This window comes from Spermophilus citellus (genome assembly GCF_964194105.1).
Source record: "Spermophilus citellus genome assembly, chromosome: 3".
Lineage (NCBI taxonomy): Eukaryota > Metazoa > Chordata > Mammalia > Rodentia > Sciuridae > Spermophilus > Spermophilus citellus.
Window position 1 is genome coordinate 21,140,093 of NC_138184.1, and position 27,249 is coordinate 21,167,341.

The window sequence follows — 27,249 nt, forward strand, 5'->3', positions numbered from 1 at the left end:
TCTTATTGCAACTATCATAGTAAAATTTATTCTATAAAATAAAATACAATGTGCATAACTTAGCAAAGATCAAACATTGAAAAAGATTTATTAAAAAGAAAAACATTTAGCACCCACAGTATTTTAAAGAATTCTAGTTTGTGACCTTCTCTGCTAGTACAATCTTTACAGAATTAGATATACTGTACCCCAAGGTTTTCAAATGAAGAAAGTTCAGTCAGTAGTAAACTTCACCAGATACTTGGGTATATTTTTCTTGAATCACTTGGCACATCTGTAGCCAGAAACCCCACTTAGTAAGTGAACCAAGGAATTTTCCTTCAAGTTGTGGGACCAAGTTCCTTGGACAAAAACCTTCTATGAGAGAAACTGGCATATTACTCAAGTTATTTGTACTACTGTCAGGTTTTAATTTGTCTATCTGATACACTGACTAAAAAGTGAAGGCTATTTTTGTTCTTAAGGTAGAGAAACTCACCCTAGCTTTCATGTTGTCATATTGAACTAACCTAGTTAATCTGATGAGTGAGACAAATGGTTCATTGGGAAGTTGTTTCCATCTTCTGTGTAGTTCTTTTACAGGGGAAATAATATTGAAAACATATTTTTCAGTCCTCTGGCAGTTTATCAACAGTATACAATCTTACATTTCCTAATGACTACAAATTCCCTAATTAACCATTTAAAAAATACAATAACCCAAACCATTATTTGTTCTAGTTCACTGTCTTTATTTACATAGCCTGCCTTTCTCCTAGACAACAATGTTAGTAAAACATAAGGCAAAGATGCCTTATTGGTGACAATTATACTTAGTTTTATTTTGTTGAGGATTTTCTCAGCAGCCAGTTAGCACGTGGAGCTTTTTCACAGTTTCAAAGTTTTAAAACTCATTTTAAAACTGCAAGGCAGTGCCACACTTGATGACAGTTAACTGTCAAATAGTATAATCAATGTTATAGATTTTTTGAAATATAAATTCAAGTCTGCAATGATTTAATCAACACAATATTCAATAAAAACCAAACCCAAGTGTGAGCTCACTTCTGGTGCCATGAGACAATAGCAGCACCCATTTTTTTATTTTAGTGGTAAAAATGCAATCCAGTTTTAGCACCCATCTAAAGAGGAGATGTTCATGAAAATGTGATACGACATGGCTTACTGGAAGGTAACAATTCTAAACTCGCCTGAAGTGAGGAAATCTGTTCCAGTTGCTGCACCCTGGTTCCAGGAAAAGAATAACATTAATGGGAGGAGAAAGGGCTGGATTTTTGGTTAAGGTTTTTCAGTATTTGAATCCCTTAAGCATTAATGTCATTCTTCTTTAAAAGTACAGAACAGTGTCATACATAGAAGGTTCCCAGGAGTGATGCTGTTGCAGTTTGTATCACATTTAAAATGCCGAACATGGGGTTTGTAGCTTTAAATATAAAACAGAGGAAAACCAAAAAATTAATGCTAGCGATTGAATCCCATACTTTTAACTAAAAACCTATTTTGTCACTCCATTTAATCTTTAGAATATCATTATTATAATTATTTTTCTGTGCTAGGGTTTGAACCCAGGGCCTCCTGTATATTAGGCAAGCTCTCTACCACTGAGCTACATATCCAGCACTTGTCACACCATTTAAAAATCAGATAAAGTAGTCTAAACAACTGACAAATTTTTACATAAAAAATAAATTGAATTTGAATTAATTATATCAGTTATTAGATGTGGTAAATACAATCAAAGAAAATCAAGTGCACTTTTATAGTGTATAACATAACAGACCCAGAAACCACTTCTTTAAATTTGTAAGATAGACTGCAATATTAAAAGTACCTGACCAGCAAAGTTAGGTAAAAATGAAAAAAATCTTAATTGAAAAATTACAGATTTTCAGTACAGAGGGATAAATAACCTTTTATTTAAAGCCATTAAATTTTGAGTCTCTTGTATATTTCAATTTTGTGTAGGAGAAAGGAAAGTCAATCTTCTAGAAGGCACTAACGGGTTTAAATGTGCAAATGGCTTTAAAAAGAAATGTGCAAGATGCAGTCAAGGAGACTGCCTGGTTCTTGGGTTGCACTCCTCAATCTTCATCGTACTGTAGATTATTGCTCAAGAATTCTATCAGTCAACAGGTGTTCTTACAAGGCTTCAGTGTGTTCAGTCCACCAAGCTGCAGATCTCCTTTACTTTCTGGTTGAACTCTTCTGGTTGATCTGCATATACATAATGCCCTGCCCCAAGAATAGCCTGGGGAAAGAAAAGCAGTCATGGTCAGTGTGTACAAGCATTTATTAAAACACAGTGATATTTAAGCAAGGAAGCTTAAAAACAAAAGTGAGACTCACTACATTAAAAAAAAATAAGGTAAAAGAATAAGCAAGACTGAGCTATGGTTAACTATCAAGTATTGCCATCCAAAAGATTTAAAAGTAAATAGAAAAATCTATTTAATCTTAATAAAATTTTAATATCCACCCTCCCCCCAGGAAAAAGAAAAAAAACCAAAACCCCACTCTAAATTGACCACTAGTGAATGAGCCACCAGAGAAACGGAACAAAAGGAGAACGTTCTGTCTTGAGAGTTCGAGTTAGCAGAGATGCTACTGGACCAGTGTTTCTTTTAGTCTCTCTATAAGAGACCAGAAAGCCCCTCAAGAAAGGTAATTCACTGTTGGGACAAGAAGATCTCACATGTGAGATCAGGTCTCTGACTGAGGCTGCAGGTACAGTTTGCTTGTGAAATCATTATGACCCAAAATCTTATTTAAGGGAGAACATCAGACAGATTTCACTTACAACTGAAAACTAAAAACCAAGCCACACACTTACTATCGTCTTCACATACGAATGTGGTCGTAATGATTGGATGCTGGTGCCAGAATTGCCATCTATGCAGGATCGGGCGCCAAAGATCACTGAAACTGGAATGTCAGGGTGCATTTTACCAATTCGCTGAAGCATTGGCCTTTTTGCCCATCCATAGGGAATAGTCATATTCTTGAAAGCTGTTTCACCACTTTAAGGGGAAAGAAAAAACCACATTGCTTAACTTTTAGAGATGAATATGCTTCTCAGTCTCACCTCTATCAAAGCACATCCACATTTAGCTTCTCCAGCATTTAATAAAAATCTCAGAAATATCACAGTTAGTTCTCGGCGGACACAACATCTTTGTTGGTATGTGGTGCTGAGGATTAAAAAAAATAAATAAATAAATTAAAAAAAAAAAAAAGAAATATCACAGTTAAATAAAGAACATAACTCCCATGATAGGTCCATTTCTGTCATTCTTTTTTAAATCAAGGATTGAACTCAGAGGTGCTTAACCACCAAGCCACATCCCGGCCCTTTTTTATATTTTATTTAGAGATAGGGTCTCACTGAGTTGCTTAGGGCCTTGCTAAGTTGCTGAGGTTGACTTTAAACTCACAATCCTCCTACCTCAGCCTCCTGTGTTGCTGGGATTATAGGCATGCAACACCACGCCTGGTCATTTCTGTCATTCTTAAAGGACTCAGCATTGTTCTGAATTACCTTTTACAAACCAAGTTACATCATAAGAAAGACAACAAATGAGGACTACACAGGCACATGTAATCATGAAATGAGAAGGGGTACAGCCTAAAACCCCAAGCTCACATAGGAAAACCAATCAATGCTCCTGAACAGCCCCCTAAAAACTGCTGTAACAAGTCAATAAAATGTATAGACTTTAATCACCAGACCTGACAGCCTAGTGAGTCACAAAAACTCAATCTTTTGAGGATTCCAAACATCCAGTCTCCCTCACTCTTGGCAGAGAAATTCTAATCTTCTTTATTGAAAAGACTGAGACTACAACTACCAATAGCTGCCAAGGCCTCACTCTGTTCAATGAAGCAGGTGGACATATTTTCTTCCGAAAGTGAGAGAGGATAAAAAAGGAAGGAGGATGTTTCTACATCTAGCCTCTCAGCCTTCTGTCCAGTTCTTAGTTTTAGAAAAAAAAAAATGAGGTAGCATGTCTGTGAAAGTGTGGTTCATGACCAACCTATACAAGAAACTGCCTGAGGTATCTGTTCAAGATGTAGCCCAGAATTGCTCAATCAATCTTAAAAATAGGCTCCCCCAAAATAATTGGTATACCACAAAGTACAAGAATTGTATTCTTCTCTTTATACTCCATTCTAGAAACTCTAGAGCTTTGTCTTCCTATCTCTCCACTATCTTTAGATTACTTTCTCCACTGGAACCCTGCACCCAACGTTCATCCATAAGTCATATGTTATAAAAAAAGATGTTTGGCCCCGTTTTCTCTTGCTACTATGCACACACTTGTATATTTTCTCTCATCACTATCAATATACAGGCAGAATCCCTCCTCCCCTCCACCCAACCCTCACTCAGTCCTTACCAACTGCAGCCTTGTTTCTCATGCTGATGTGCAGATGTTAAGAGTTCCTCAGTAAAGGGTGCAATCATCAAGTGAACTTGAAAACTCCTACACAGCATTTCCCATGAACTTGGGAAGTTCAATACCCTCAGGTATAGTAAAGTTTCTAAGAAGATCCATGGTACAGGAGACCATTTACTTTTGTTTAAACAGCACTCCTTTTTCTGGTTGAACATTTATACTATTTGGGAAATATTTTTTTTTAGCTTTCTTAATTCCCAGCCCAACCACCTCCTAAAATGGAGGATTTCTAAGATCGAGGCTTCTTCAACTTATGCAAAAAAGCACTTTAGGGAAAGAAAGTACATCTTATTTTTTTAATCCCCCATCAGAACTCAGAACAATGTTTTATATAGTGGGCACTCTATTAATATATGAGTAATTAAGAAGTATTAGACATTTTTCCTTTTAAATTTATTTAAATAAATTTAAAAGGAAAACTTAAAAAACAAAAAAGTTTGATGCACACACAAGTAAATTTAGAATTTAACCTTACCTTGGAGTCTGTACATTACAGTGGTAGATGTATTCTGTCACAGTGTCATCTTCAAACATTGAAGAATACTTCCGTTTGAAATCAGGCCTTAACCGCTGAACTAGGCTTAAACCTATTTAATAAGAAATAAAAACATGTATATTTTAAGTTATAACTTATAACTAAATAATATAGAAAGTTTTAATGCTTGCTCATATAATAAGTTTTATGTGTATACACATCTACATGTGTTCAAATACATATTTTAGGTGGGAAAAAGCACATTTCCTGGCAGTTGTTCTCCTCAATTTCCCTAAGGGAAGTTTAAAATAAGAATTAAAGAGTGCTGTATATTGACTTACAGATGCACTTTAGGAGCTCAAAACACATATGTTAGTTTTCTAGGACTTGTTTTTGTAGGAAAATGAATTCTTTGAATACGACCAATGAACAGAGCAGTTGGTACATAAAATTAACTTACTAACTTGTATCCCCTTCAGGATTACAACACACCAGCATTTGTACCAAGTGAAGTGGGATACACAAATATTTCTGTGGGAAAATAAACTCAAGAATTTCTGTTTGGAACACTGTAACACTCCCTGCTGAGGTCATTCCTGATGCCACACTCCTCTTGAGGAGTGAAGCAGAGGCAAGGCCCCAGGGATAAAGGCTGAAGAGGAGATGCCTCTTCCAACTACAGCCTTTCCTTCTGGGGCCTAGCCCCTGGCTGGTTTCTCTCTCTGTACCAACACCCACTATTCTGGCAAGGTTTTGTTTCTTTAGTGACTCTTCCTTCCTTCCTTCCTATCTCCAAAGGAATTACCCTACTCCACCAACAATTTTATGGTGCAGTTGATACTCTATATTATCTCTGCCAGCCCCACTACAAGCAGGGAGCATCTGCCTCTTAAACTGCTAATCTATAAACCTTCTGCTTTCCTGGAATATGAGCACTCACCAAAGGGTCCTGCAATCCTGAGGCCAGCTAAAGGGTTAAAGGGGGTCAATGCTGCTCCCAGGGCTCTGATCCAAACTGGAATTGGTCTGTCTTGATCAGCAAGGTCTGGTCGCTCAGGAAAACCCCAAGGCTCCACTAAAATGAGATGACTAACCCTGTTGAGGAAAGAATAGACAAATTCATTTGGTAAATCTACCCTAAACCTCAAAGAACTAACAATGTATACAATAAAGATAGACCACTTTCAAAAATGTTCATGTTAAAGAGAAAACTGATTGCTAAACTGGTTATTACACATAAACTCTTGAGACTCAGTAGAATTTGAGAGAGATATGGTAGAGAAAGGACTTAATTTTAAAATATTTATGTCAATAATAAAAGATGTGTAAAAGCAGAGCACAAAACTGTATTATTTGAGAAAAGAGGTCACTTGTCTAGGCTACACTCTGGCAGATGAAACAGATCAATAACCACTAAGAAAAATCGAATGATTCCATATATCTTGGGGTTGACACTGGAGAAATGACTAAAGATCAGTATCGTGCTTTAAAAAAATAGCCTCAGATACCAACAATAATCTCCCGTGAATCAATCATTCTAACAATTTTAAGAAAAGTCAAGGTGGGTTCAAAAGAAGTTTAAGTGAACTTTCTCACAAATGTAAGAATGATGTAACATGAAGTAAAAATGTGAACTTCAGTTTGTTCCTTTTCACAAGATTCCAGATGCCCAGTCTATCTACCCTACTTGTGACATCATGACATACTGGCATTACATTCTGTTTCTAATCCTTTCCCAAATTTCTTTTTTACTCAACAGATACATTAATTTCATATAAAAATATCTCATTAATAGCTTTAATTTTTCCATCTTATTAAATTTGTTCATAATGAAGAAAAACCAGAACTACCAGAGTACTTTCATGTGGCTGTCATGCTTTTATATATCATAAAGATTCTAAACGAAGCACAAAGGTTTTCTGATGCAATACAATGTTCAGCTGTCACCCAAACATCCAAATGCCCGCCAAAATCTCCAGAGGATGAACTGACAATGATTCTAAAATCATAACTGAAACAGAAAGCAATTAAAACGTGCACAGAGAGCATTATTCCTTATATCAAATCTTTTATTATTTTTGTCAGCACATGTAAGGATCAGTTAGAGTTTTTTACTTTGATTGCATTTTTTAAAACGGAAAGCTTTAGAACACAGACTCAGCACAGAGCTCCATGGGTCCTTGGGGAATACTTGGTTCAATCACAGATGGGAAGGAAGCTGAGACATCTGCCCTAGAATACAAAGCTAGTTAAGGTAGAACTGGGGCTAAAACCCACATTTTCCCACTCTAGCATACTAACAGATGGCAACAAGTTACTGTGCAGGCTTTCTCTCCTCTAGGCCAGCTCCAATAGGGGACCCTAGATTTCAAAGAATTGAGAAGATTTATGGAATATAATTATAAATCTGTGTGGAGATATGTGACACAAGAGTTCCATATATTTGGAAAGATTTTATTTGTTTGTTGTACTGGGGACTGGATCCAGTGGTGCTCTGTCATTGAGCTATATCCCCAATTCTTCTAATTTTATATTTTGGGACAGGGTCTAGGTAAGGGGCAAGAGGAATTGACAATCAGCCATTTAGCTGTAAGCAGCAAGGACTCAAGTTGGGAAATAGCCAATATTATTCATCATTGAATTATCTGCTAAAAAGAAAAATGAACTCTTTATTAAAACATACCCTATCCTAGACTCTTACTGACCTATTGACCCAAGAAGTGGGAGGAGAGAAGAAGGGAAGTCTCATCTTCCTCTAGTTCTGTTTTTGCTTTACTTTTTGCTTCTCTTGCTTAATATAATCTTCAAAATATCACCCCTATGTAAAAATGTCATTTAATAAATTATGCAAAGCACACGTATACTAGGCAAATAACCTCTTCTTGCTTTTATAAAGGAGTAAATTAGCCCAAGAATTGTTCAATTCTGTGTCTTCAGAACCTACCTAGCATGGTGCTTTAGCACATGGCAGATACTCAGTAAATGTGGATTATTATGCTTTCCCACATTTTCTTTTGCTCTGTATCTATAACGATATATACATCTTATAAAGTATAATTATAGAGTAAGCCTAAGAGTTGGTCTGGTTCCCCAGACAATATTAGAATATTACTGGTGGTATTTGTTTTATTAATCTCACAGGCCATTACTTATTCATGGTTAATAAAATCCACTTTGAGGGTAAAAAGCCAGTTTGGTGTGTTTTTTAATAAAACTATAATATCTGGAATAGAAAAATATAACAAACATAAGTATTGTCCCACAAAACTTTTGTTTTACACACACACACACACACACACACACACACACAATTTGTAACTGAGGATTGTGGTAAAAAATGTTTAAAAATAATTTTTAAAAACTCTACAACTAAATCTAAACTATACTTACATAACTATCATCTGCTCTGACTAAAGGTAAAAGACCTCACAAAATGATTGTTTATTTTTTATTGTAAGACTTTTAAATAAGCTAAACCATGCAAAGCACTGAAGTTGGTGGTTATCAAATGATAAGTATCCAGTAAATGTAAGCTAGTTACGGTAACAAAAAAAAAGGGAAAACTTCTATAGTAGAATTTATTCCAAGGGACACCAGAAGACAGTAGCCAGTCTGGTGAGCAAAAAGTCATTTAACCTCATCATTCCGGAAAGTCTAATCACAGGTTTTGGCTCACAGCTTATTATATACTGAACCAAGTTCCCAGGCTATCTTCTCCTGTACCCCTTAGTTTAAAGATTACCTCCTCACTTGGTTTTAATGCATACCTAAACTGTGACAATTACCCACATCCTACTCTCGAATATTCTATAGAGGATACCCTGATGGGATTCTTAGTTCACATTTAGGATAAGAAATGGGTCTAACAACACAGCATATGTGAGTCATCTTATCAAGAAATCTTGATCAAGAACTAGAGACCGAATTAAACTACAGGAAAAACAATGAACCAGCAGAGCAGGAAAAAGAGAACAGCCCATCTGTTTTGAAATACAGAAAGGCATTCTTCTCAATATTAGTCATTAGAATTTTGTCTTGAGTTTGAAGATGATGAGCAAGTTACAGCTTTAATGAAAAAGCTGTAGATAACACCTGCACTAAAACACTGGGATAAGATTTGATTTTGTCTAAATGCTAACAAGGGTATATAAATCTGACCTTCATGAAATTCAACCACCAATTAGACATAATGCAACAAAAACAATCAGTCCCCAAATCGATTTATGGAACAAGGAAAAAGATCTGAAAGAACTTAAGTCAGTACACAAACAAGGCATTCTCAGAGAAGTTACATATCCCCATGGGCTGCAGTCCACTGTGGGTAGGGGGACAGGGAAGGCCTGCAGAGAACGACCTAAATTCCAACTCCAGGTCGAGTGGAACAGCTTTTCTTCTCAAGAGGACCCAGCAAGAACTGCTCTGCCCAGGTCTGCATAATCAGGAGACAGAGCCAGGCAAGGTCAATGGGAAAATATTCAAGATAAAACCTTTTATTAGTGAAGAATGGTTATAACCTACTTATTTTAACTTCAGACTGGATCTCTGCTAAACATTTTCTAAGTTAAAAGTTTCCAGAATCTCCTTTTCCCTAGGTTATAACCAATACCTATAAAACATCAACAGTCTTTGTATAAGTCCTGAGCAGCAAGGGTAGAAAGGAAGGGAAAAGGAAAAACTGAGCACACAGTTCAAAGAAAAGTGATGGTTATCTTTGGCTACCGCTGCTGGCTTACTTTACCTTATAAAGAAGGTTTTACAGATGGCAGCCCAAGACACCTCATACAGTGAGTGGCCCTACTGTTTGTGACTCCGCACATTAATCTACTAATAAACTTGTAGATGGCATCTCTAGTTATTAGACATTGTAGCAAGACATACGAACTAAGATTGTTTGTAGGGAGAAGCTTGGGTGTGTGTACTCATCTGAAATCACTTCCCAAGCAGCTCATAACTTTTCTGATAACAAGTCACAATGGCCTTCCTGGAAGTCCAGATGTCTGCCTAGCACAGGCCCTCTGGAATTTGTCCCATTGCCTAGAATACTCTCTTACCACCCCTTTGAGACTTCAGCTCAGGCAGTACTTCTGCAGGGAACTATTACTGCACCTCATGACCACGTCAGGTTCTCAACACTGCCCACTTCCCTACACAGCACTCATCACAGCTGTTATACTACTATATGGATGTTTAATGTGCATCGCTTTCCCAACATAGTGTAAAATTTATACGCATCAAGATTCTGGGCTTTGTTTCTTTCTGCTCACTCTAGCACATAGCAAAATAATAGGCATATGCCTGATGGATGAACCAATGAAAGACATGATGAAGCAGAGAGGTATTCCCTTAATTAGATATGATTAATACCATTTATTATAAAAAGACAGATGTGGGCTGGGGTTGTGGCTAAGTGGTAGAGGGCTCGCCTAGCATGTGCAAGGCCCTGGGTTCAATCCTCAGCACCACATAAAAATAAATAAAATAAAGGCATGTGTACAACTATAAGTAAAAAATAAATACATAAAAAATCTTAAATTTGATATGAACATTTAAAAAATTAAAAAAAAGATGTGATGTAAAATGTTTTTTGAGGGGTACTGAGGATTGAACCCAGAGATTCTTAACTACTGAGTCACATATGCAGTCCTTTTTATTTCTGATTTTGAGACAGGGTCTCACTAAGTTGCTTAGGGCCTTGCTAAACTGCTGAGGCTGACCTCGAACTAGCAATCCTCCTGCCTCAGCCTTCTGAGTTGCTGGGATTATAGGCATTTGCTATTGCACCAGCAAAACAAATTTGTAATACGAATGGAGCTCAGCTAACTCTTTAGACATTCTCTTTTTAAAGAAAAAGAATTAAAGCAGAGAGAGAGAGAGAAGAGGTGCAGTGAACAAAAGAAATTATCTGAATTCCACTGATCTCCAAACCCCTTTCTTTCCCTCTCCTCTCCCCCAAATCCCCAAATCTTTCTGAAACTCAATTGAAAAATTCATTTTAATCTCATGACAGCATAATAAAAATGCCACCTGGACCAAGAAAAAGTGGGATGAGACATTTAGAGTAGTTGGTTCTGCATTTGCTTTGTTAATACAAAGTCAACTGCTTGATAGCAGCAGAGCTATTGTGTGTGTGCTAGAGAACTGTCAACTGTGTGCTCAGTAGTGGAGTCAAATTGAAGGAACACCAAATGCTAAACCTCACTTCCAGGTTACTTGAACACATATACTTGTAGTATATCCCACATAATTGGGATAGAGAATGTCATCATTTTGAAACTAACTTGTGTTTAATAATTTAAGTTTTATGCAGTTAAGGATATAGCCTGAAAGGTCCAACAAACTCTAATTGAGAATAACATTTTGGTGGCAACCATAGGAATTTAAGACATGCTAATTATTCTAAGCATTCTCACATCCATCTATTCCTATTACTTAGTGGTTCTTGTTCCTCAGATAGTACTCAAGTTTTATTTCTAGCATTAAGTACAACCATTAAAAAATCATTTTCTAAAATGTAGTCAGTCCAATGCAGGGATCACTGGCTCTGATTTAGATACTTGTTGCTGTTCTTTTTTATTGACAGTTTTTAAGTGTTCACTCTGTTCTGGATCTCTGAAGTCTCTCTATTTCTTTAGAGCATTTCACAATTGAAAATGAAAATCTTAACAACTGATCTAATCAGTAGGTAACTATGAAGGGCCAAAATTCTAAGAATTAATGACCAGCATCTAACTAATAGAATCCCATGTCACCTCCTGAGATACAAATACCACAACAGACATAATAAACACCTGATAAAGAAAAAAACAAAGAAAGGCCAAGTCCCACAAAAAGCTCTGCTATCTTACACCAGGAAACTATCCACTTCCTTCTCCTCCTTTTCTAAAAACATAGCTACATGTTTATCACTAAGAAAGAATACCAAAAGAGAATAAGCCCAAAATGCTAATTAGGAGAACATTTGGATTTCTTTTGAAAGAACAGAACTGACAGTTGACAAGACTATTACTATCTAGCATATACAGAACTGTAATCTCTCTACTATTACTGTATTACTGCTGAAGTTTAGCTAATGCATCTGTGGGGAAACAGTGTCTCTGCCAAGAGGAAGAAAACCTTGGCATACAGGGCTGCTGCCCCACATGCCAAATGCTGTGTAGAACTACACACTCTGGAGTTATGCAATGGGGTGGCCTCATACACAGATGTATACAGGCACTGGGAAAATGACCATCATCCCATGTTTCACTCACAGACCTCAAAGTCAAAGACTGTTGCAATTCTGGATTTAAAGATTAGATTAAATGGAAAAATACCTTGGCAATACAAAAATGCTGATTTTTTTTTTGTTTGTTTCTTTCCAAAAGATGAGCAAAACAATGATGTTTTTCTTTGATTTTTCTTATACTCAAATATAACCTCCTCTCAGAGTAGCAACATGAATAGGAAATAGCATAAAAAACTAAGGTAAAGAAAGGAAATAATGCTAGAAAGGTTCTGAAGCAAACATTCATTAATTCAATGACTGAAATACAGTTCTATAAATGAGAAAGGTCAGGGAATTGTATCAAAAACCATGCAAAATACACTATGAAGGAAAGTTTAGAGGTTACATGGTTTGCTCCAAGCCACAAAGATAGCACAGTTCCTAGATCTTTAACTTCTAACCTTGTGATACCCATTCCAACTTAGAAATGGTTAGGAAAAGCCTGCTAGATCCACAGGTTTAATGATGATAATAATAATAAATAATAGTATCACAATAATTTTGACTTGTGGCTTAAAATCATACATTAAATTTTATACATTTCTAAATAACAACTATAGAGTCCTTTATCAAACTTATCAATGTATAGCTTATGTAATAGGAAAATCTGATATCATTATTTCAGCTACTATATTAGTCCTTCAAGAGAATGTTCATCTTGTAAGTCTCAGACAACAATAATCACCAAACATGGAAACCAGAGACCAGCACTTAGAAGCCAAGGTGATGATCCCTCTCTTCTGTCACCATCACTTACCTTGATGGGTACTTCAGTGAGTAAGCAGCAGCCAAGAACCCACCCAGGTTATGTCCAAGCAGGATCATTTTGTCCAATCCTAGGGCACATCTCCATTCTTCAATAGAATCTACAAACTGGTTCTCTACTTCTTCTGCATCACTGTCAAATCTGGGTCTACTACTTCGTCCAAAGCCCAATAGGTCAAAAGCATAGACTGGCCTATCGGTGCAAAGATCACCAAAATTCAGTGCCCAGAGTCCAAGACCTCCACCAAAACCATGGAGGAGAACAAGTGGAGTCTTATTTGAAATACTGTAAGAGAACTTCAGTGTCCATATTCTATTTCCATTAGATATACGAACAGGTTCCTTTTTGTAAGTGCAGGGGACACCTAATGAAAACATAAGAGAAATTTTGTTTAGTTTCATCTCTTTTTAAGAAGGAGATACACAAAGCATAAAAAAATTAGTAATCTAGGGGCTGGGGATGTGGCTCAAGCGGTAGCGCGCTCGCCTGGCATGCGTGCGGCCCGGGTTGGATTCTCAGCACCACATACAAACAAAGATGTTGTGTCCGCCGATAACTAAAAAATAATTATTAAAAAATTTAAAAAAATTAGTAATCTAGAAACCATGTGGTATCTGATTATATGATTTTAGCCTTTACTGATTTAGCCCTAAAAAATAATAAGAGATTATTTTATTGAAACAAGTAATTTTAAATGATCAGACAAACCTCAAGCATCCATGGTCAGTCTTTGGCAAATCATATTACCTCTTGACTTAGTATTACATGCAAAGAACTTGATGGTCACTGAGCCCATTATTTTTAGAATGCTTGATTAGCAGACAATAACAAAAGAATTCCACCTTGAATTTGTAGAAGATTTGCGGGATTAAGCACTGAATGTTGAAGTCAAGTTTGAATTTAGACAAGGATTTCAGAAGTCCATATTAGCTGGGAGGGTGGTGCACACCTGTAATCCCAGCTACTCTAAGAGGTTGAGTTTCAAAGTTCAAGGTCAGCCTAGGAAATTTAGTGAGACTCTGTCATAAATAAAAAACCAAAAAGGGTTGGGATGCAGCTCAGTGGTAGAGTACCTCAGGTTCAATACCCAATACTGTTTAAAAAAAAAAAAAAAAAGATATCCGTATTAAACACTTAACTGAAATATTAAGTCATCTCAATGCTTAGTAGAAAAAAAGGTGAGAGGGTATGTATGGTAGGAACTCCTTAGCATAAGGCATCAGGCAACATGAGTTCAGGTCTAGCACTGTCCAGAAAGTATAAATAATCATGATTTCATAGAACAAAACTCTTACTTTTGTTCAATACCACAAGACTAAAGACTATGAACACCCTTTAAAATGAACTATAGATGAAACTAAATCTGAGATTCATTTACATTAAACTATCAACTGAATAAATGCACTTTATATCCCTTAATTATTTATGCATATTTGTCTGTAGTAGACAAAAATAGGAGAACCAGGAGTTTCTGCTCTTTAATCATCAAAGAAATAATTGCAGGTTTTGTATTCACATATGGTGGCAAAGAAGAAATCTAGCATTCATTCAGAATATTCCCAGCTACCATGCCCCTAAAGCAGGGGGTGGGGGGAGTGCCACTAATTTAGAAAAGGAGGTGATCTGGCATTAGTATAGAGCTGAATCACTTCATCATTTTGAACACAGTTGCCTGAGTATTCCCATAGAAATTATCTGTAATGTCTAGTAGAGAGCTTATCTCACTGTATTAGTTGCTTGCTTTCATGTCTGATATTGGAGCAAGGACCAATTCTCATTCCTATTTGCACCCCTAGTACCAGGAATAGGGAATCAATGTTTGTTAAATGAATTATTGAATGTCCAGCACCCTGTTTAATCTCCTTACAACAATTCCTTATTTTTGTAAGCCATAATGACTACTTTCCCAGTTTTATAGAAAGTAAGATTATCTAAGTATATAAAGTAGAAATTAATTTTTATGTTAAAAATTCATGTAAGATGCTTCCTAGGTGACCCGAATTAGGCACTGAGTCCCCAAATACACATCAAGAAAATTCATTAATGGTAAACAGGACAAAAAATAGGTGTGAACAAACATCTACACATATGTTCAAAATAATCATGTATATAATTCACACTGCTAATCCATTCTCCTAAATTGCATCACCAGAAAAAAACTGGACAAAAAATACCACTGCTTAAAACTATACCCACCTGGGAATGCCCTAACAGTAGAAGTTTGGACAAAATTTCAGTGCTCATAAGAAACAAACAAATAATAACCAAAAAAAAAAAAAAAGGTTTCCACACTGTAGTGAGCCGTTTCTGCGGACTGCGGTCGCCATTACAAGATGGCGCTGGCTCGACTGTGGTTTGTGACAAACAACTCCTTAATTGGGAGAGTTGGTGCGTGGTTTTCTAACACCCTATGAGAAAGCTCCACGTGGCAGCTTCGCATTGGGGCTTGAGATGCTTTATTAAGGCTGGTAGGAGCATTCGAGGTAGGAAGATGAAGAAGAGAGTAGAGTGGAAGAGATCTCGAGAACCAGAATAAACGACTGGAAGAAGATTCCCGGTGTTGCGTCTTCCTTGCGGGCAAGGGGGTCGCGACACCACACCAGTATAAACATATAACTAAAGCATCCTAGAATTCTAGAGCTGTAAGTACTCTATGGATAATCCTACTATAAGGTAAGAAATAGGAAGATTAGTAAAGTGGCCCAAGATCCTGTAGCCAGTGGTGGCTGATGTGGACTATGTTATTCTAATCTAGTACTTGTTTTATTATTCTATGCTCTGTAATATCTAGAATCTCTTCTTCTTCTTCTTCTTCTTATTCTTCTTTTTAGTTATACAAGGATACAATATCTTTATTTTGTTTATTTATTTTTATATGGTGCTGAGGATCAACCCCAGGGTCTCACATGAGTGAGGTGAGCACTCTACTGCTGAGCCACAACCCCAGCCTTAGAATCTGTTCTTGAAGTATATAGTTGGGAACATCTGAAGGGTCTTTAAGATCCTCTGAGTAAGTCAAAACTGTTTTTGCAGTAATAGTAAATTTTCATTTGCTGTTTCATTCTCATTTTCTGAGAATATAGTTTTCTAGAGATTTTATAATTGTTACCCAAGAGACTGAATGTAGAAGCAGATATAAGAATCCAGATGCCTTATGTTAAGCCAGATAGAAAAGAGACTTGCAAACATATAAACGATGTTAATTTCTTCATTACATTTTTGTTTGTGGAGAGTAGCTAATTTTTTTTGTAACTTATTTTAACTTGCAACAGGTTTATTATTATTATTTTCAAATAAAATAATGCATTAACATTTTCAATTATTCAATTTCAATTTCTAATATGGCAAATATTGGTAACAATAACCTATAAACAAAGCTCCTTGGGGTCCTTACAAACTTAAGGGGGGTGACTCAAAACAGAGTAGGGAGGAAGAGCATGAGAAGAATAATACCACTAAACAAGGAAGAGAGGTGGGAGGGAATGGGAGGGAGAAGGGGAATTGCATGGAAGATGGAAGGAGACCCTCATTGTTACACAAAATACATATACGATGGTGTGAGGGGGAAGGGAAAAAAGAGAGAGAGAGATAAGTGTCACAGTAGAATGGGTAGAGAGAGGTGATGGGAGGGGAGGGGAGGGGGAGATAGGGAGGGCAGCAGAATACAACTGACACTGGGATTGCTGTATGTATACACATGGATGTATAACCAATGTGATCCTGCAATCTGTACACGTGGAAAAATGAGAATTCATACCCTATTTGAATACAATGATATGTCTTGAGCAACAAATAAAAGAAAATAAAAATAAAAAATAAAAAGAGTTTAAAGTTGAGAATCACTGGCCCACCACATTTTGGCACTTGCTGATGACATAGAAGAGGGAAAAAGTTCTTTTGTTAATAGCTGACACACCATAGAATCTTATCTCCAGTTTTAGGCAATACAATATATTGGATCAATTTTAGTAAATAGTTCTGAACTTTCAAGAAGAAAACCTTACATTTTAACATTTTCTCTTCAGCTTCTTTAAGGTGTAATGTAGATGTAGGGCACCAGGTGGGGAGCCAACTCGTTAGCCATCCTGACCTAGAGTACCAAAAACAAAATGCAAGTAGGTGAGTTTATGGTCTTCTCAACTCTCAACTATTACACACCCAGAAGAAAAGCAGCAGTGGAATCCTATATCTCTGTGATAGTGAGCTACAAGTGACACAAGTCATCTAAAAGGTATAAAGCATTGTAGAAAATATTGGGAAGCAGATATGCAACTTCAGCCTGTGTATATACCTACAAGTAGATATCAAAGTCTATCTTCAAGGACAGATTCCAAATAATACAGTTGAGTCTAAATGGGGCAGAACAAGAAAAAACAAAAAAGCATTCCCTCTAATCCAAGATAGCCTCTTGATAAAACATTTAAAGACTAAGTAGTTTTCTTGAATGGCAGGTTCACAGCAAATGCAAAAGGTAATTGCCATTGGGGTTCAAAGAAGAGAACCCTTATTAAAAATCAAAGTTAAAAAGAGATTCAAATCTCATGAGAAAGAGTAGTAACATACCCTCAATACAAATGCAAAGAGCTGCCTGTGTACAATCTGCCTAGGGTAAACTAGATAACTATTAACAGAAAAACAAAAGAACTTTGGGTTTCAGTAAATAGTAGTTGAAAAAACAACCCAGGCATCTTTCAGAACACAGCCAAAGAAAGAAAACAAAGAAGCAGATCTGAGGCAACAGGTAAAGAAAGATGTAGAACTTACACACTTTGCCAGGATAGAGTGAGCCTTTAACTCCTGGCCTGGCAGCAGCAGACCAAAAGCTTACTGGAATAATCTGAGACAAGGTAGAGCTTCAGTAGTCACCTATCTGACTGTTGACAAGGGTTGGGTATGTGGTGGCAAAATAAGAACTTTCTGGTGAAAGAAATGTTAAATAGAAGAGGAAAAGTGATCAAGAACTAGAGAGATGAGAGATTAAGAGCCTGAACCCCCTCTTGGCAACAGTGTTAGAGACAAGAACACTTGGCCAAGGAATGTTTAAAAGCAAATCACAATGGATTTGGTGATTAGCTGGATATAAAGGTGTAATAAGGATCCCCAGTCTTCTCAGGGTGCCACTATAATGATAGAGAACAACATGAATAAGAATAGGTGTGAGAAATGTGCTAAATTTTGGAAAGGTTGATCTAGCACCCAGCTTTTTCTAAGCTTTGTAGGGTCATCCTACATTGCTTCCTTTCTCTGTAGTCATTCTGTGGATATTATATACAATAGGTACTCAATAAGTAATGCTTGTTGAATGATTAAGTCACTTACAATCCAGGGTATTCCCAGTGTGAATTCTCCCCCTCACAGATGTGAAAACACTTGGTCCAAAGGTATACAGCTAGTAAATGACACAAATAGAGACTTCTAGGTCAATTCTGAGTGACTCCAAAGTCCTTTTTATCCTCAGATGATTTCTGTCCTTAAACTGTCTGGGGAGTTGTCCATTATGCACAGGACAAGGTCCACATTCCTTAAGTCAGCACAAAGGATCCTTGACAATCATATTGTTTCGGTACCTCATCACTCCCAAAGCTTCATACTACTGCATGTCTCTTTGCCCAGCTCTTCCCTCTACCCAGAATGATTCACCTGCTTTGAGATACTGTCCCTGACTCTGATGCCAAGGGCAGAGGTTTAGCCCTTGTTACAGAGATGGTTACTAGTGCTATGGTTATTTATTTACATATTTGCCTACCACACTGAAGGATAAGCCAATCTTCAGAGTCATCCATACAGCCCCAGTGCCAAACACACTAACTAGCTGATGATCATGTAAGGGCTTGAGAATTGTGGGCCTCTGTCATAAGAAATAACAGAAGTGAAAAGAAAGGCAGATGGGGTTCATTTCTACAGGCAGTGAGTACTTGAAGTACCACAGGTTCTTTAACATAAATAGCATATGGACAGGGCATTTATGTTAAAGAAAATAGAATAACAACAAAAAAGTGCAGATATTAGGTTCTGATCACCTTACTTTACGTAACACACACACACACACACACACACACACACACACGCTGGATCAAAGAACAACACTATAAGTAGATGTACTTGTTCAGGCTTTTATAGCCAAGCAGTTGTATTATGGCAATAGTATGTATAGAAAAGGTCTGAAGAAACATAACAGCCTGTATTATAATAAGGCTCTACTCTAATGTTCTCTGCTGTCAGTTTCAATCCTTGTGGAATAAAATAAAAAGATGCTAAGACTTCTAAGTATCCCTTGCAAATGTTACCTACAATTTATCCTCAATGTATAAACACAATAAAAAACATTAATATTAGTCTATTTATAAACCTACTTACAAATTATCTAGGAAAAAGATTCAAGGCTTCAGCAATTAATTTTTCAATTCATTCAACAATTTTTCAGTTATTGAAAAAACTGTTTAATAAACAATTAAAATTTTAAAGATCATGACCTTTAGTGTTTTTTGTTGTTGTTGTTGTTGTTGTTTTAGTAAACTATCACGGAGCTGAAGCTCCTTTTTCTTTGACCAGTCATTAGGTCTCTGACCGTAACAATATGATCTAGCACCAAAAGGAAATTACTTAAAACTCAATCTCATCAACTTTCTTAAGCAAATATCTCTCAAAATCATCGCTTTGCCAGAGAGAATCAGAGGTCAGTTAAAAAAAAAAATGAAATGAACTGTAATCTACTATTGCTCCAATTGACATCATAAAGTTGGAGCAAAGAAAACACAACTGCAATCTTTGTTTCAGTCTTTAAACAAAATTACATTCAAAAAATAATTCAGACTCCGAATACCTCTGGTGTACAAGGTACTTGAATTTAAAAAGTTATATACCAGTCTATAATATGGGAATTAGGGCTACCTCCACCAACTTACTACTTATCACAAAATGGACTTTCAAAGGATGGAACTGTCTGCCCATGATAATAACCAGCTCAACTTAGAGTCTGTAAATCAACTCAGAGTTTGTAAATGTAATGCATTAATTTAAAATTAGGGCTCTTTAACCACAAGAAGAGGGGCCATCTCTCTTCATGTGCACAGCAGCCTTTTCATCAGAGCATTTTTTAAATGTTTTTTCTCAAGTATATTTAAACTGAAAAATCTATTCTTAATATAATAAAACATTTTGTTTTCATTTGTAATAGAACACTTTTCCCCTAAGCCCTGACAATGTTTCTGTCCAGGTTTACTTTAACCAGATGATAAATGTTTTATAGAAACTGTCCTCTACCTCTGTCTTAGAGATAGACTGCAGGATTGAGTGTTATATGCCTAATAGGTTCAAAGGAACACTTCTAAAGAGTGAAAAACAAAGATCTATCTTATCCACCCTTTAGCTCTTGCCCTTTGTTTAAGGCTTCCCACACCTTATCTTCCTACATCTGTTGCCTCAACCATCTAAACTAACCCATCCAACCCTACCTCCTATCTTTGGTTAAGTTAACCTCACTTTCAAAGACCTCTGCTGCTTCCCACTGAATCTTCAATGCCGTTCAGTGTTGTTCAGCATTCCCTAGACTGAGCATGTGGAATACTGGAACCAAGGACACGAGACTGGAACTAAGGACATAGCCTATCATATTTCTAGCCATTCTTCTGAGGTCATAAACCTTAAAGTAAAAATTTATATGGTTCATCCATAAAACAGTGAAACAGATACAGGACTGCCTCCTCACAGCTTTGGGGGGTGGGAACAGAAAGACAAAACCTAACTCCTCTATTTTATTTAAGCAGATAATGAGTAAGCACTATCATCTACTGCAGAGACCCAGATATCAGGAGATCGAAGTATCCATTGTAATATGAAAAAAGCCAATAACCACAGAGACTGTAACTTTCCAAAAGTAAACATCTGTAATACCAAGGAGGCTTAAGAATGTGTCCCAAAAGGATTCCTACACAGCCCATCAGCTGGCCCCTAACAAGTATTACTAGCAAAGCAAAAGACCCAAGCCCTAAAGCATTCAATCAAAAACCAAATAAAAATATTCTTGCTCTGTAACCACTGTAGCTGGAAACAGAGAAAAAAAATTAATAAGCAGACTTCTGAGTTAAGGAAAACTTTAAAAGACCACATTAGAAATGATCATTAAGGAAAGTCAAATGAAATGTGCTGAACATATTAGAGTATATTTATTTGAGAATCTGATTTTAAGTATCCTGAGTTTGAGAGATGAACTCCAGTTTTTTCCCCCCGTAACCTTCTACCTAATCTTTTTTTGTTTTCCAATATTATTAACATTGTACTTGTACCCCATGCCATGAACATTTAAGTTTCCTGGTAATCCTGTTTTGTTCTCCAAGACATTTGACTAGATATCTATAGTTATTACTAAACCTGAATTGCACAATCTATAAATATTATGAAATAGTGAAAGAGGTTTCAAAGTATTCTGAAGAAAATATACAGAAGTCTGGCCAATTTCCACACACTTTTGGCCACTTAAAATAACATCTCTAATCAGGTTATAAGTAAAAAGGATTTCATTATAGTTTTGCTTAAAATAGCCTCCAACACTATACTGGTACAGTCAAGAAAAAAAATCATGTAAGTTTATTATTGTTCTCTACAAACTAAACTAAGCACACTAATCCATCTCATTTAAAGAAATCATGAGGTTTTGATTTTTTATTATTAATATATGGATTAATTTGAAGTGTAAATATATGTGTTCTGAAATAATCCCTCAACCAATAAATAATTGAAAACTTTCAAACTATAAACTGTAATACAACTAAAGGTCTTCTTTCCTGGGAACTGACTTCTTAAATTCTATTCTTAGGAAAGAGAAAAAGACTGTCTCATACAACTACAACTTAAGTGACTAACACACCATTTTATTTTAGATAAATGATACTTAAATGATTCAAATTATCACTGGCCATCATATCAATGTCAACACAGACCCTCTAATTTTAACACATTACTTAAGAGTTTTCTAACTCCACCCATCCACCACCACTTCTAGTTTATTATTTTAAAAGACCTGTTGCTGGTCAACCAGTGTTTTAGACAAGCCATGTGCTGGTAAAATCCCTCCCTCTTCCAGCCAACTGGGTTTCCTACCTTCCTTCACACAGCAAAACAGACCATTCAAAAAGTCAGACCTTTTCATGACTTCACCTTCAAAGAAACCTGAAGAAGCTACATGTGTACATTTACATAGCTTAACAAGTCAGAGTAACATTTCTTTGTTAGTTCTAAAATAAACTTATAGATTAGATAAAAAATAACAGTGTAAAATCCTGGGTCTCAAACAGAGTAGTTATTTTTAATAAAATCATGTCTCCGTGCATTTATTTTGATAATTCACAATCAGGAGTGAGGAATTACAGAACCATGCTTTAGACTAAAAGAGTTTTAGTCTAACTAAATTTTTAGTCTATCAGTTAGTGAAGGTTATTTTTAAGCCAATATAATGTTTCAGAATAGCTATTATAAATACTACAGTTCAAGCCTTTAAAGACTCCTTCAAAGACACTTGTAATTCTGAAATATTTATCCTGTGTTGCTTTTTATTAAGTGGATCACTCCTGGAACTTTACAATCTTTTGTTTAAAGGACTTTTGTCACAGGACTAAAATCTGCATTTGCTGGCTTGTGATTGGCATTTTGGAGAGCAGGCACAACAGTGAGGCATGGGTTGGTTCAACTAAGGTCAAGAAATAGAATCCTATTCCCATTAACCCCAGTACAATTTAATTTCATGATCCTAAGTGTTGTCCTATTCAAATTCAAACTTTTCTATATATCTTATGATGAAAAAACATAATTCACACAGCTGCAAAATGTATAAGAAACTCCTAAGTTTTTATCTTAATGTTTGAATCAGCATACATTTACAATAGTTGAAGGCTTAATTAAACAAAATGTATTGAAGCTTAAAGCCAATTTAAGGTCTACCAGACATATATGTAAGACAAAAGCCTTGTTCTCACTGAGCTGACAAAACAAATATATCAATGTTTCCTAGTAGTTTTTTATTATATAAGTGTCATAAATAAAGTTTAAAAAAATACTATGAACCTTTAGAGAAGGGAGATCACAATTGTTTGAGGTTAGAGAAAACAATGTTAATCAAACCATAGTAAAATGAGAGGGGAGCAAGGGCCATTTTCAGGACTCAGAAACCTAAAGCTTAGCTAAAGTACAGTGCTCAGGGAAAAAGACTCAAAAGCCAGGTGGTAGGGCTGGTATTGTGGCTCAGTGGTAGAGCAACTTGCCTAGCATGTGTGAGATACTGGGTTTGATTCTCAGCATCACATATAAATAAAATAAAGTCCATTAACAACTAAAAAAATTTTAAAAAGCCAGGTGGGAGCTGCATTGCCTACAAAGAGCTTTAAAGTCAGGTTAAAGATATATATAATAAAGCCACTGTGGGGGGGGGCATATAATAAAGCCACACTGTATGTTACTGTGCTGCAAACAGGACTGGTCCTTTTGGAAACATAAAAGTATCTAATGAAATGAGCTATGCTAAAAGCCATGTTATTGAGTTTATAATAATCCAGAGGAGGAAATAAAGAGGGTCTAAGCCAGGTGGCTCCCAGGTAACAGTGTGACTAGAAAGGAGAGATACATTTAGAATCCAGTGGACTTGGTAAGAGATTTGGTATTCAGGGGCAAGGGAGGGAGCAAAGGAGAATCAACAGTAATGTCACAGTTGTGATTCTGGATGATCAGAAGAATGTATCCACCCTAAATACATAAACTAAAGAAAACAATAAACAAAAGAATGTAATTTTCCTAATAAAAGTAGGGAAGTCAAGAAGAACTGCTGATTTTATATTATCTAGTTTAAGAGTAAGTACAGTACAAGTAAGGTCCAGGTCTGAACACGTTAAGTTTAACAAATCAGATGTAAACATCCAACTATTAGAAATGGTACTAGAATATAAAGAGTGATGTGTCTTTTCCACAGATGAGACAGTTCATAAAATGAGTAAACAAAGTAAAAACAAAGATGAAGATAGACTCTTGGAGAATAAATATAGTTAAGAGAACCTAATAAAAAAAGTTTACTGTTCCCATCAGGTAAGAGAATAAGCAAAATGTCATAAGAGGTAGAATGTCTAAACCAGAGTTTCAAAAAGAAGTAGCTATCATGGTATCAAACACTGAAAAGGATCCAAGAAGAAAAGCTGAGAAAAATAAAATGCCAATGGGATGTGGCACTGAGGAGTTTCTTCATTTTTAAAAAGTCAGGTGGCAAAGGTTACAAAAGGGGAGATGGCAGCAGGTGGAAGGAATAGATTGTAATAGTTTTGTTTAAGATAAAAGAGAGAAATCCACTCTTCTAGCTCCAACACAAAGAACTACATTCAAATTCTGAAACTAGTGTGATGCTTGCAAACCAACTGAGGCATGGAGTAGACAGAAAAATCCTTTATTTATATTTTATTTATAGCATTTTAATGATTTTCACACTGTAAATACTCCCACCACAGCCCATTTCAAGCTGCTGATGGTTGGTCAAATTCTCCAGAATTTAGCAATGGCTTGTGCTGCAAAATTCTTAAAAATTTAACAATGGCTTGCTGGCATAAATCAACTTTAGTATATCACTGCAAACAACCCATGTTATGGTCTATGCTGTAAATGAGCTATTCTGTGACAACTTTCGTCTAAACTTCATTGATATTTATTAATTCTCTGGGACAACCTTACAGCCATTCACAGAAGTCTATCCTGCTCTTGTTACACATCACTTTCTCAACTATATTGCAATTAAAAAGGTTGGATATTGAAAGCAAAAATGGCTCCCCAGCAGGCCCATCTTCACTTAGAGCCACAAAGGAAAAGACAAAAATTATACACTTCAAAAAACTGTCAGATGACTGTTTTATAATTGTTTCATTTGTTAATGTCATCTCCCCATCTGTATTGGTCTGTTTTCCATTGTCAATAAGATAATATCACAGACAAAGTTATAAAAAAAGAAATATTTTGGTTCACAATTCACGAGACACAAGGTTAAGGGACCTCATCTGGTGTTGACCTTCTTTCTGGAAAAGTCTGGAGTGGCACTGAGAATCACATGCCAAGAGTCAGGGAGTACAAGAGTATACAGTATGTATATGTGTCTGATTTCTCTCTCTCGTTCTTCCTATAAAACTACAAGGATACACATCGGGGCTCTACCCTAAAGACTTTTTCTGAACCTAATCAGTTCCCAAAGGCCCTACTTTTAAAATCATACACTGATTAAGTTTCTACCCTCTTAATACCTCATGATACAGATTAATTTCAACATGTGAAGCCTTGTAGGACATCCAAACCAATACACCACCTAAACCCTAAACATCTTAAGTCTAGGATACTTGACTCAAAACAAGAGCCAAACATCCCATCAGTCCCAATCCAAGTGAGAAGCAGCACAAATATGGGGGAAATGCCTTAAACTAAATCCAGACAGCTAGAGGAAAGAGGTTCCAACCTAGCCCTATTACTCATGGGTGGCAATTTCAACTGCAAAATAGGAACAGGAATACCTAGGATTTTAGGTTTAATATGACCAGTGGGAACAGGAACATAGCATTCTCTCCCTTCTTGGTAAAGAGTGGACACTGGACATTGCTCAAGTGTACTGCCAAGAATACCAGGGAGGCCCACCTCTATTCAGGGACTATAGCTCATCAGCTGCTAATGATTTTTAATGGTGTGCCCTCAATGACCTCCAGCCATCACCAAAGCCATATATCCTAGCTGTGTTCTGGACTCTCAAACCCTACAACAACATGAAGACTACAAAGTCCACCTGTAAGAAATCTCCAAAAGAGGCAAAAATGTTCGGACAAACCTGATAGGAACACAAGATACCAGCTGGATTCCTACTTGCCATCACATGACATTCATCAACTCATCTCTGTATAACAAGGAAGTTCATTAATAAAGCAAAACAGTGGATCCTTTCATTCATTATATAAACAAAACTCAGAGAAGAACCTAGTTTCTAATATTTCACAATTTCCCCCTACTGCAATCTTTCCAAATACCCGTCTTCATGATACTCCATAATCTATCAGTTAGATTAGGTTTCTTATAAAAATTCCTCCACACATCTAAAGTAGAACTATTGTCAAAATATTTAATTTATAAGGGAAAAGTACACAACTTTACTCTCCAACATAAAGTACCAGTCTGGAGAAGCAATAATCTTTATGGTAATTAAACTTTTCCAACAACCAACTACTCCTCTTCTACACACAACTGCATGAAATTAGTTGTGGATATAAAAAAAAAAATACTTAGTCTACCTCTATCAAAACACCTCCACATCAGATGTGCCCTTCACCTTCTACTTTCCTACACGCGAGAGTCTTTTTTTGGAGTTAAGCGCGCGCGCGCGCACACACACACACACACACACACACACACACAAACACACTTTTCCAGTAAGGAGAGCGGGGCTTGGAAGTAAAGGATCTACATTTAAAAGATGAATTTTCACTGCTGAATTTATGGAAAGAAGGGGTTAACCTTCTTTCCATAAAGCCTGAAGTCAGAACTCAAAGCCACACGCCCACTTCCCAGACCCCTTTCCCTGGACACCCCAATTCCCCGCTTCTCGGGGGCTGTTTCTCCAGGACTGCGGAGGAGGCACCGCCCCCTTTCCCCCGGTTTTAGGGATGATCCGCCCGCGGCACTTTCCGTCTTGCCTAGCTGGACCGAGCACAGCGTGAACTTCAACACCCAGAGGCGCTAGGAGGCGGACAGTGACTCGGGGACTGGTGCGGGGACGGCCGATCACAGCTGTCCATGCTGGGCAGGGCCAGGTCCCATAGCGGGTCTAGAAACGCAGCCACCCAACCGCCTCGCTGAGCTACTTACACTACAGCGGGCGGCCCCAGGCGCAGCGGGTCACCTCGGACGCCCCGGGGGCTGGTGCTGACTGCGCCCGCCGGGCAGAGCTGCGCGGGGTTTCACGTCACGGTGCCGCGCGGACGCGCATCGGACCGGACGAGGCCGCTGCCCGGCGTTGCCAAGCTGGGGACAAGTCCTGGGCGCTGCCCGAGAATCACGCACCCTTTTGCCGGCCGTACTTACTTACCCCTGGCTGCTTTCTGCGGAGTCCACCTCCTCCTCCTCCGCCGCCATCGCCGCAGCGCAAGAAGCTGGACAAGCTTGGAAGCCGGCTGACGGGCCGACTGCACCGCCCCGGCCGCAGCCGCTCTTAAGGCCGCTCCGCTCGCGCATGCGCCGCACATCCGCCGGGAAGCCCGCGCTTGCGCGTGCCCAGCCGCTTCGTCCTCCC

General features: G+C 37.2%; 1 protein-coding gene across 4 annotated transcripts; it reads right to left on the bottom strand.

The window, feature by feature from the left end:
• On the bottom strand, positions 1 to 27,249 carry ABHD5 (abhydrolase domain containing 5, lysophosphatidic acid acyltransferase). Of its 4 annotated transcripts, none has more exons than XM_081288023.1 (7): positions 27,042 to 27,248; positions 16,964 to 17,049; positions 12,951 to 13,323; positions 5,870 to 6,024; positions 4,930 to 5,041; positions 2,831 to 3,017; positions 1 to 2,248 (listed from the first exon to the last, which is right to left on the bottom strand). In XM_081288023.1, the coding sequence occupies exons 1-7, from the start codon at positions 27,200 to 27,202 to the stop codon at positions 2,159 to 2,161; spliced, it is 1,164 nt and encodes a 387-aa protein (XP_081144149.1). In that variant the 5' UTR covers positions 27,203 to 27,248; the 3' UTR covers positions 1 to 2,158. The 4 variants fall into 4 exon arrangements, with proteins under 4 accessions (XP_081144149.1, XP_081144150.1, XP_081144151.1 ...); XM_081288024.1 differs by having other exon boundaries at positions 27,046 to 27,200; XM_081288025.1 differs by lacking the exon at positions 16,964 to 17,049 and having other exon boundaries at positions 27,046 to 27,249.

Coding starts and splice junctions, on each gene's coding strand:
- ABHD5 (XM_081288023.1), bottom strand. CDS start 27,202: ATGTGCGGCGCATGCGCGAGCGGAGCGGCCTTAAGAGCGGCTGCGGCC. Junction 6,025..12,950: donor TCACTGAAGTACCCATCAAG/GTAAGTGATGGT, acceptor TTTCCTCAACAG/GGTTAGTCATCTCATTTTAG. Junction 2,249..2,830: donor ATTCGTATGTGAAGACGATA/GTAAGTGTGTGG, acceptor TTCTTTCCCCAG/GCTATTCTTGGGGCAGGGCA.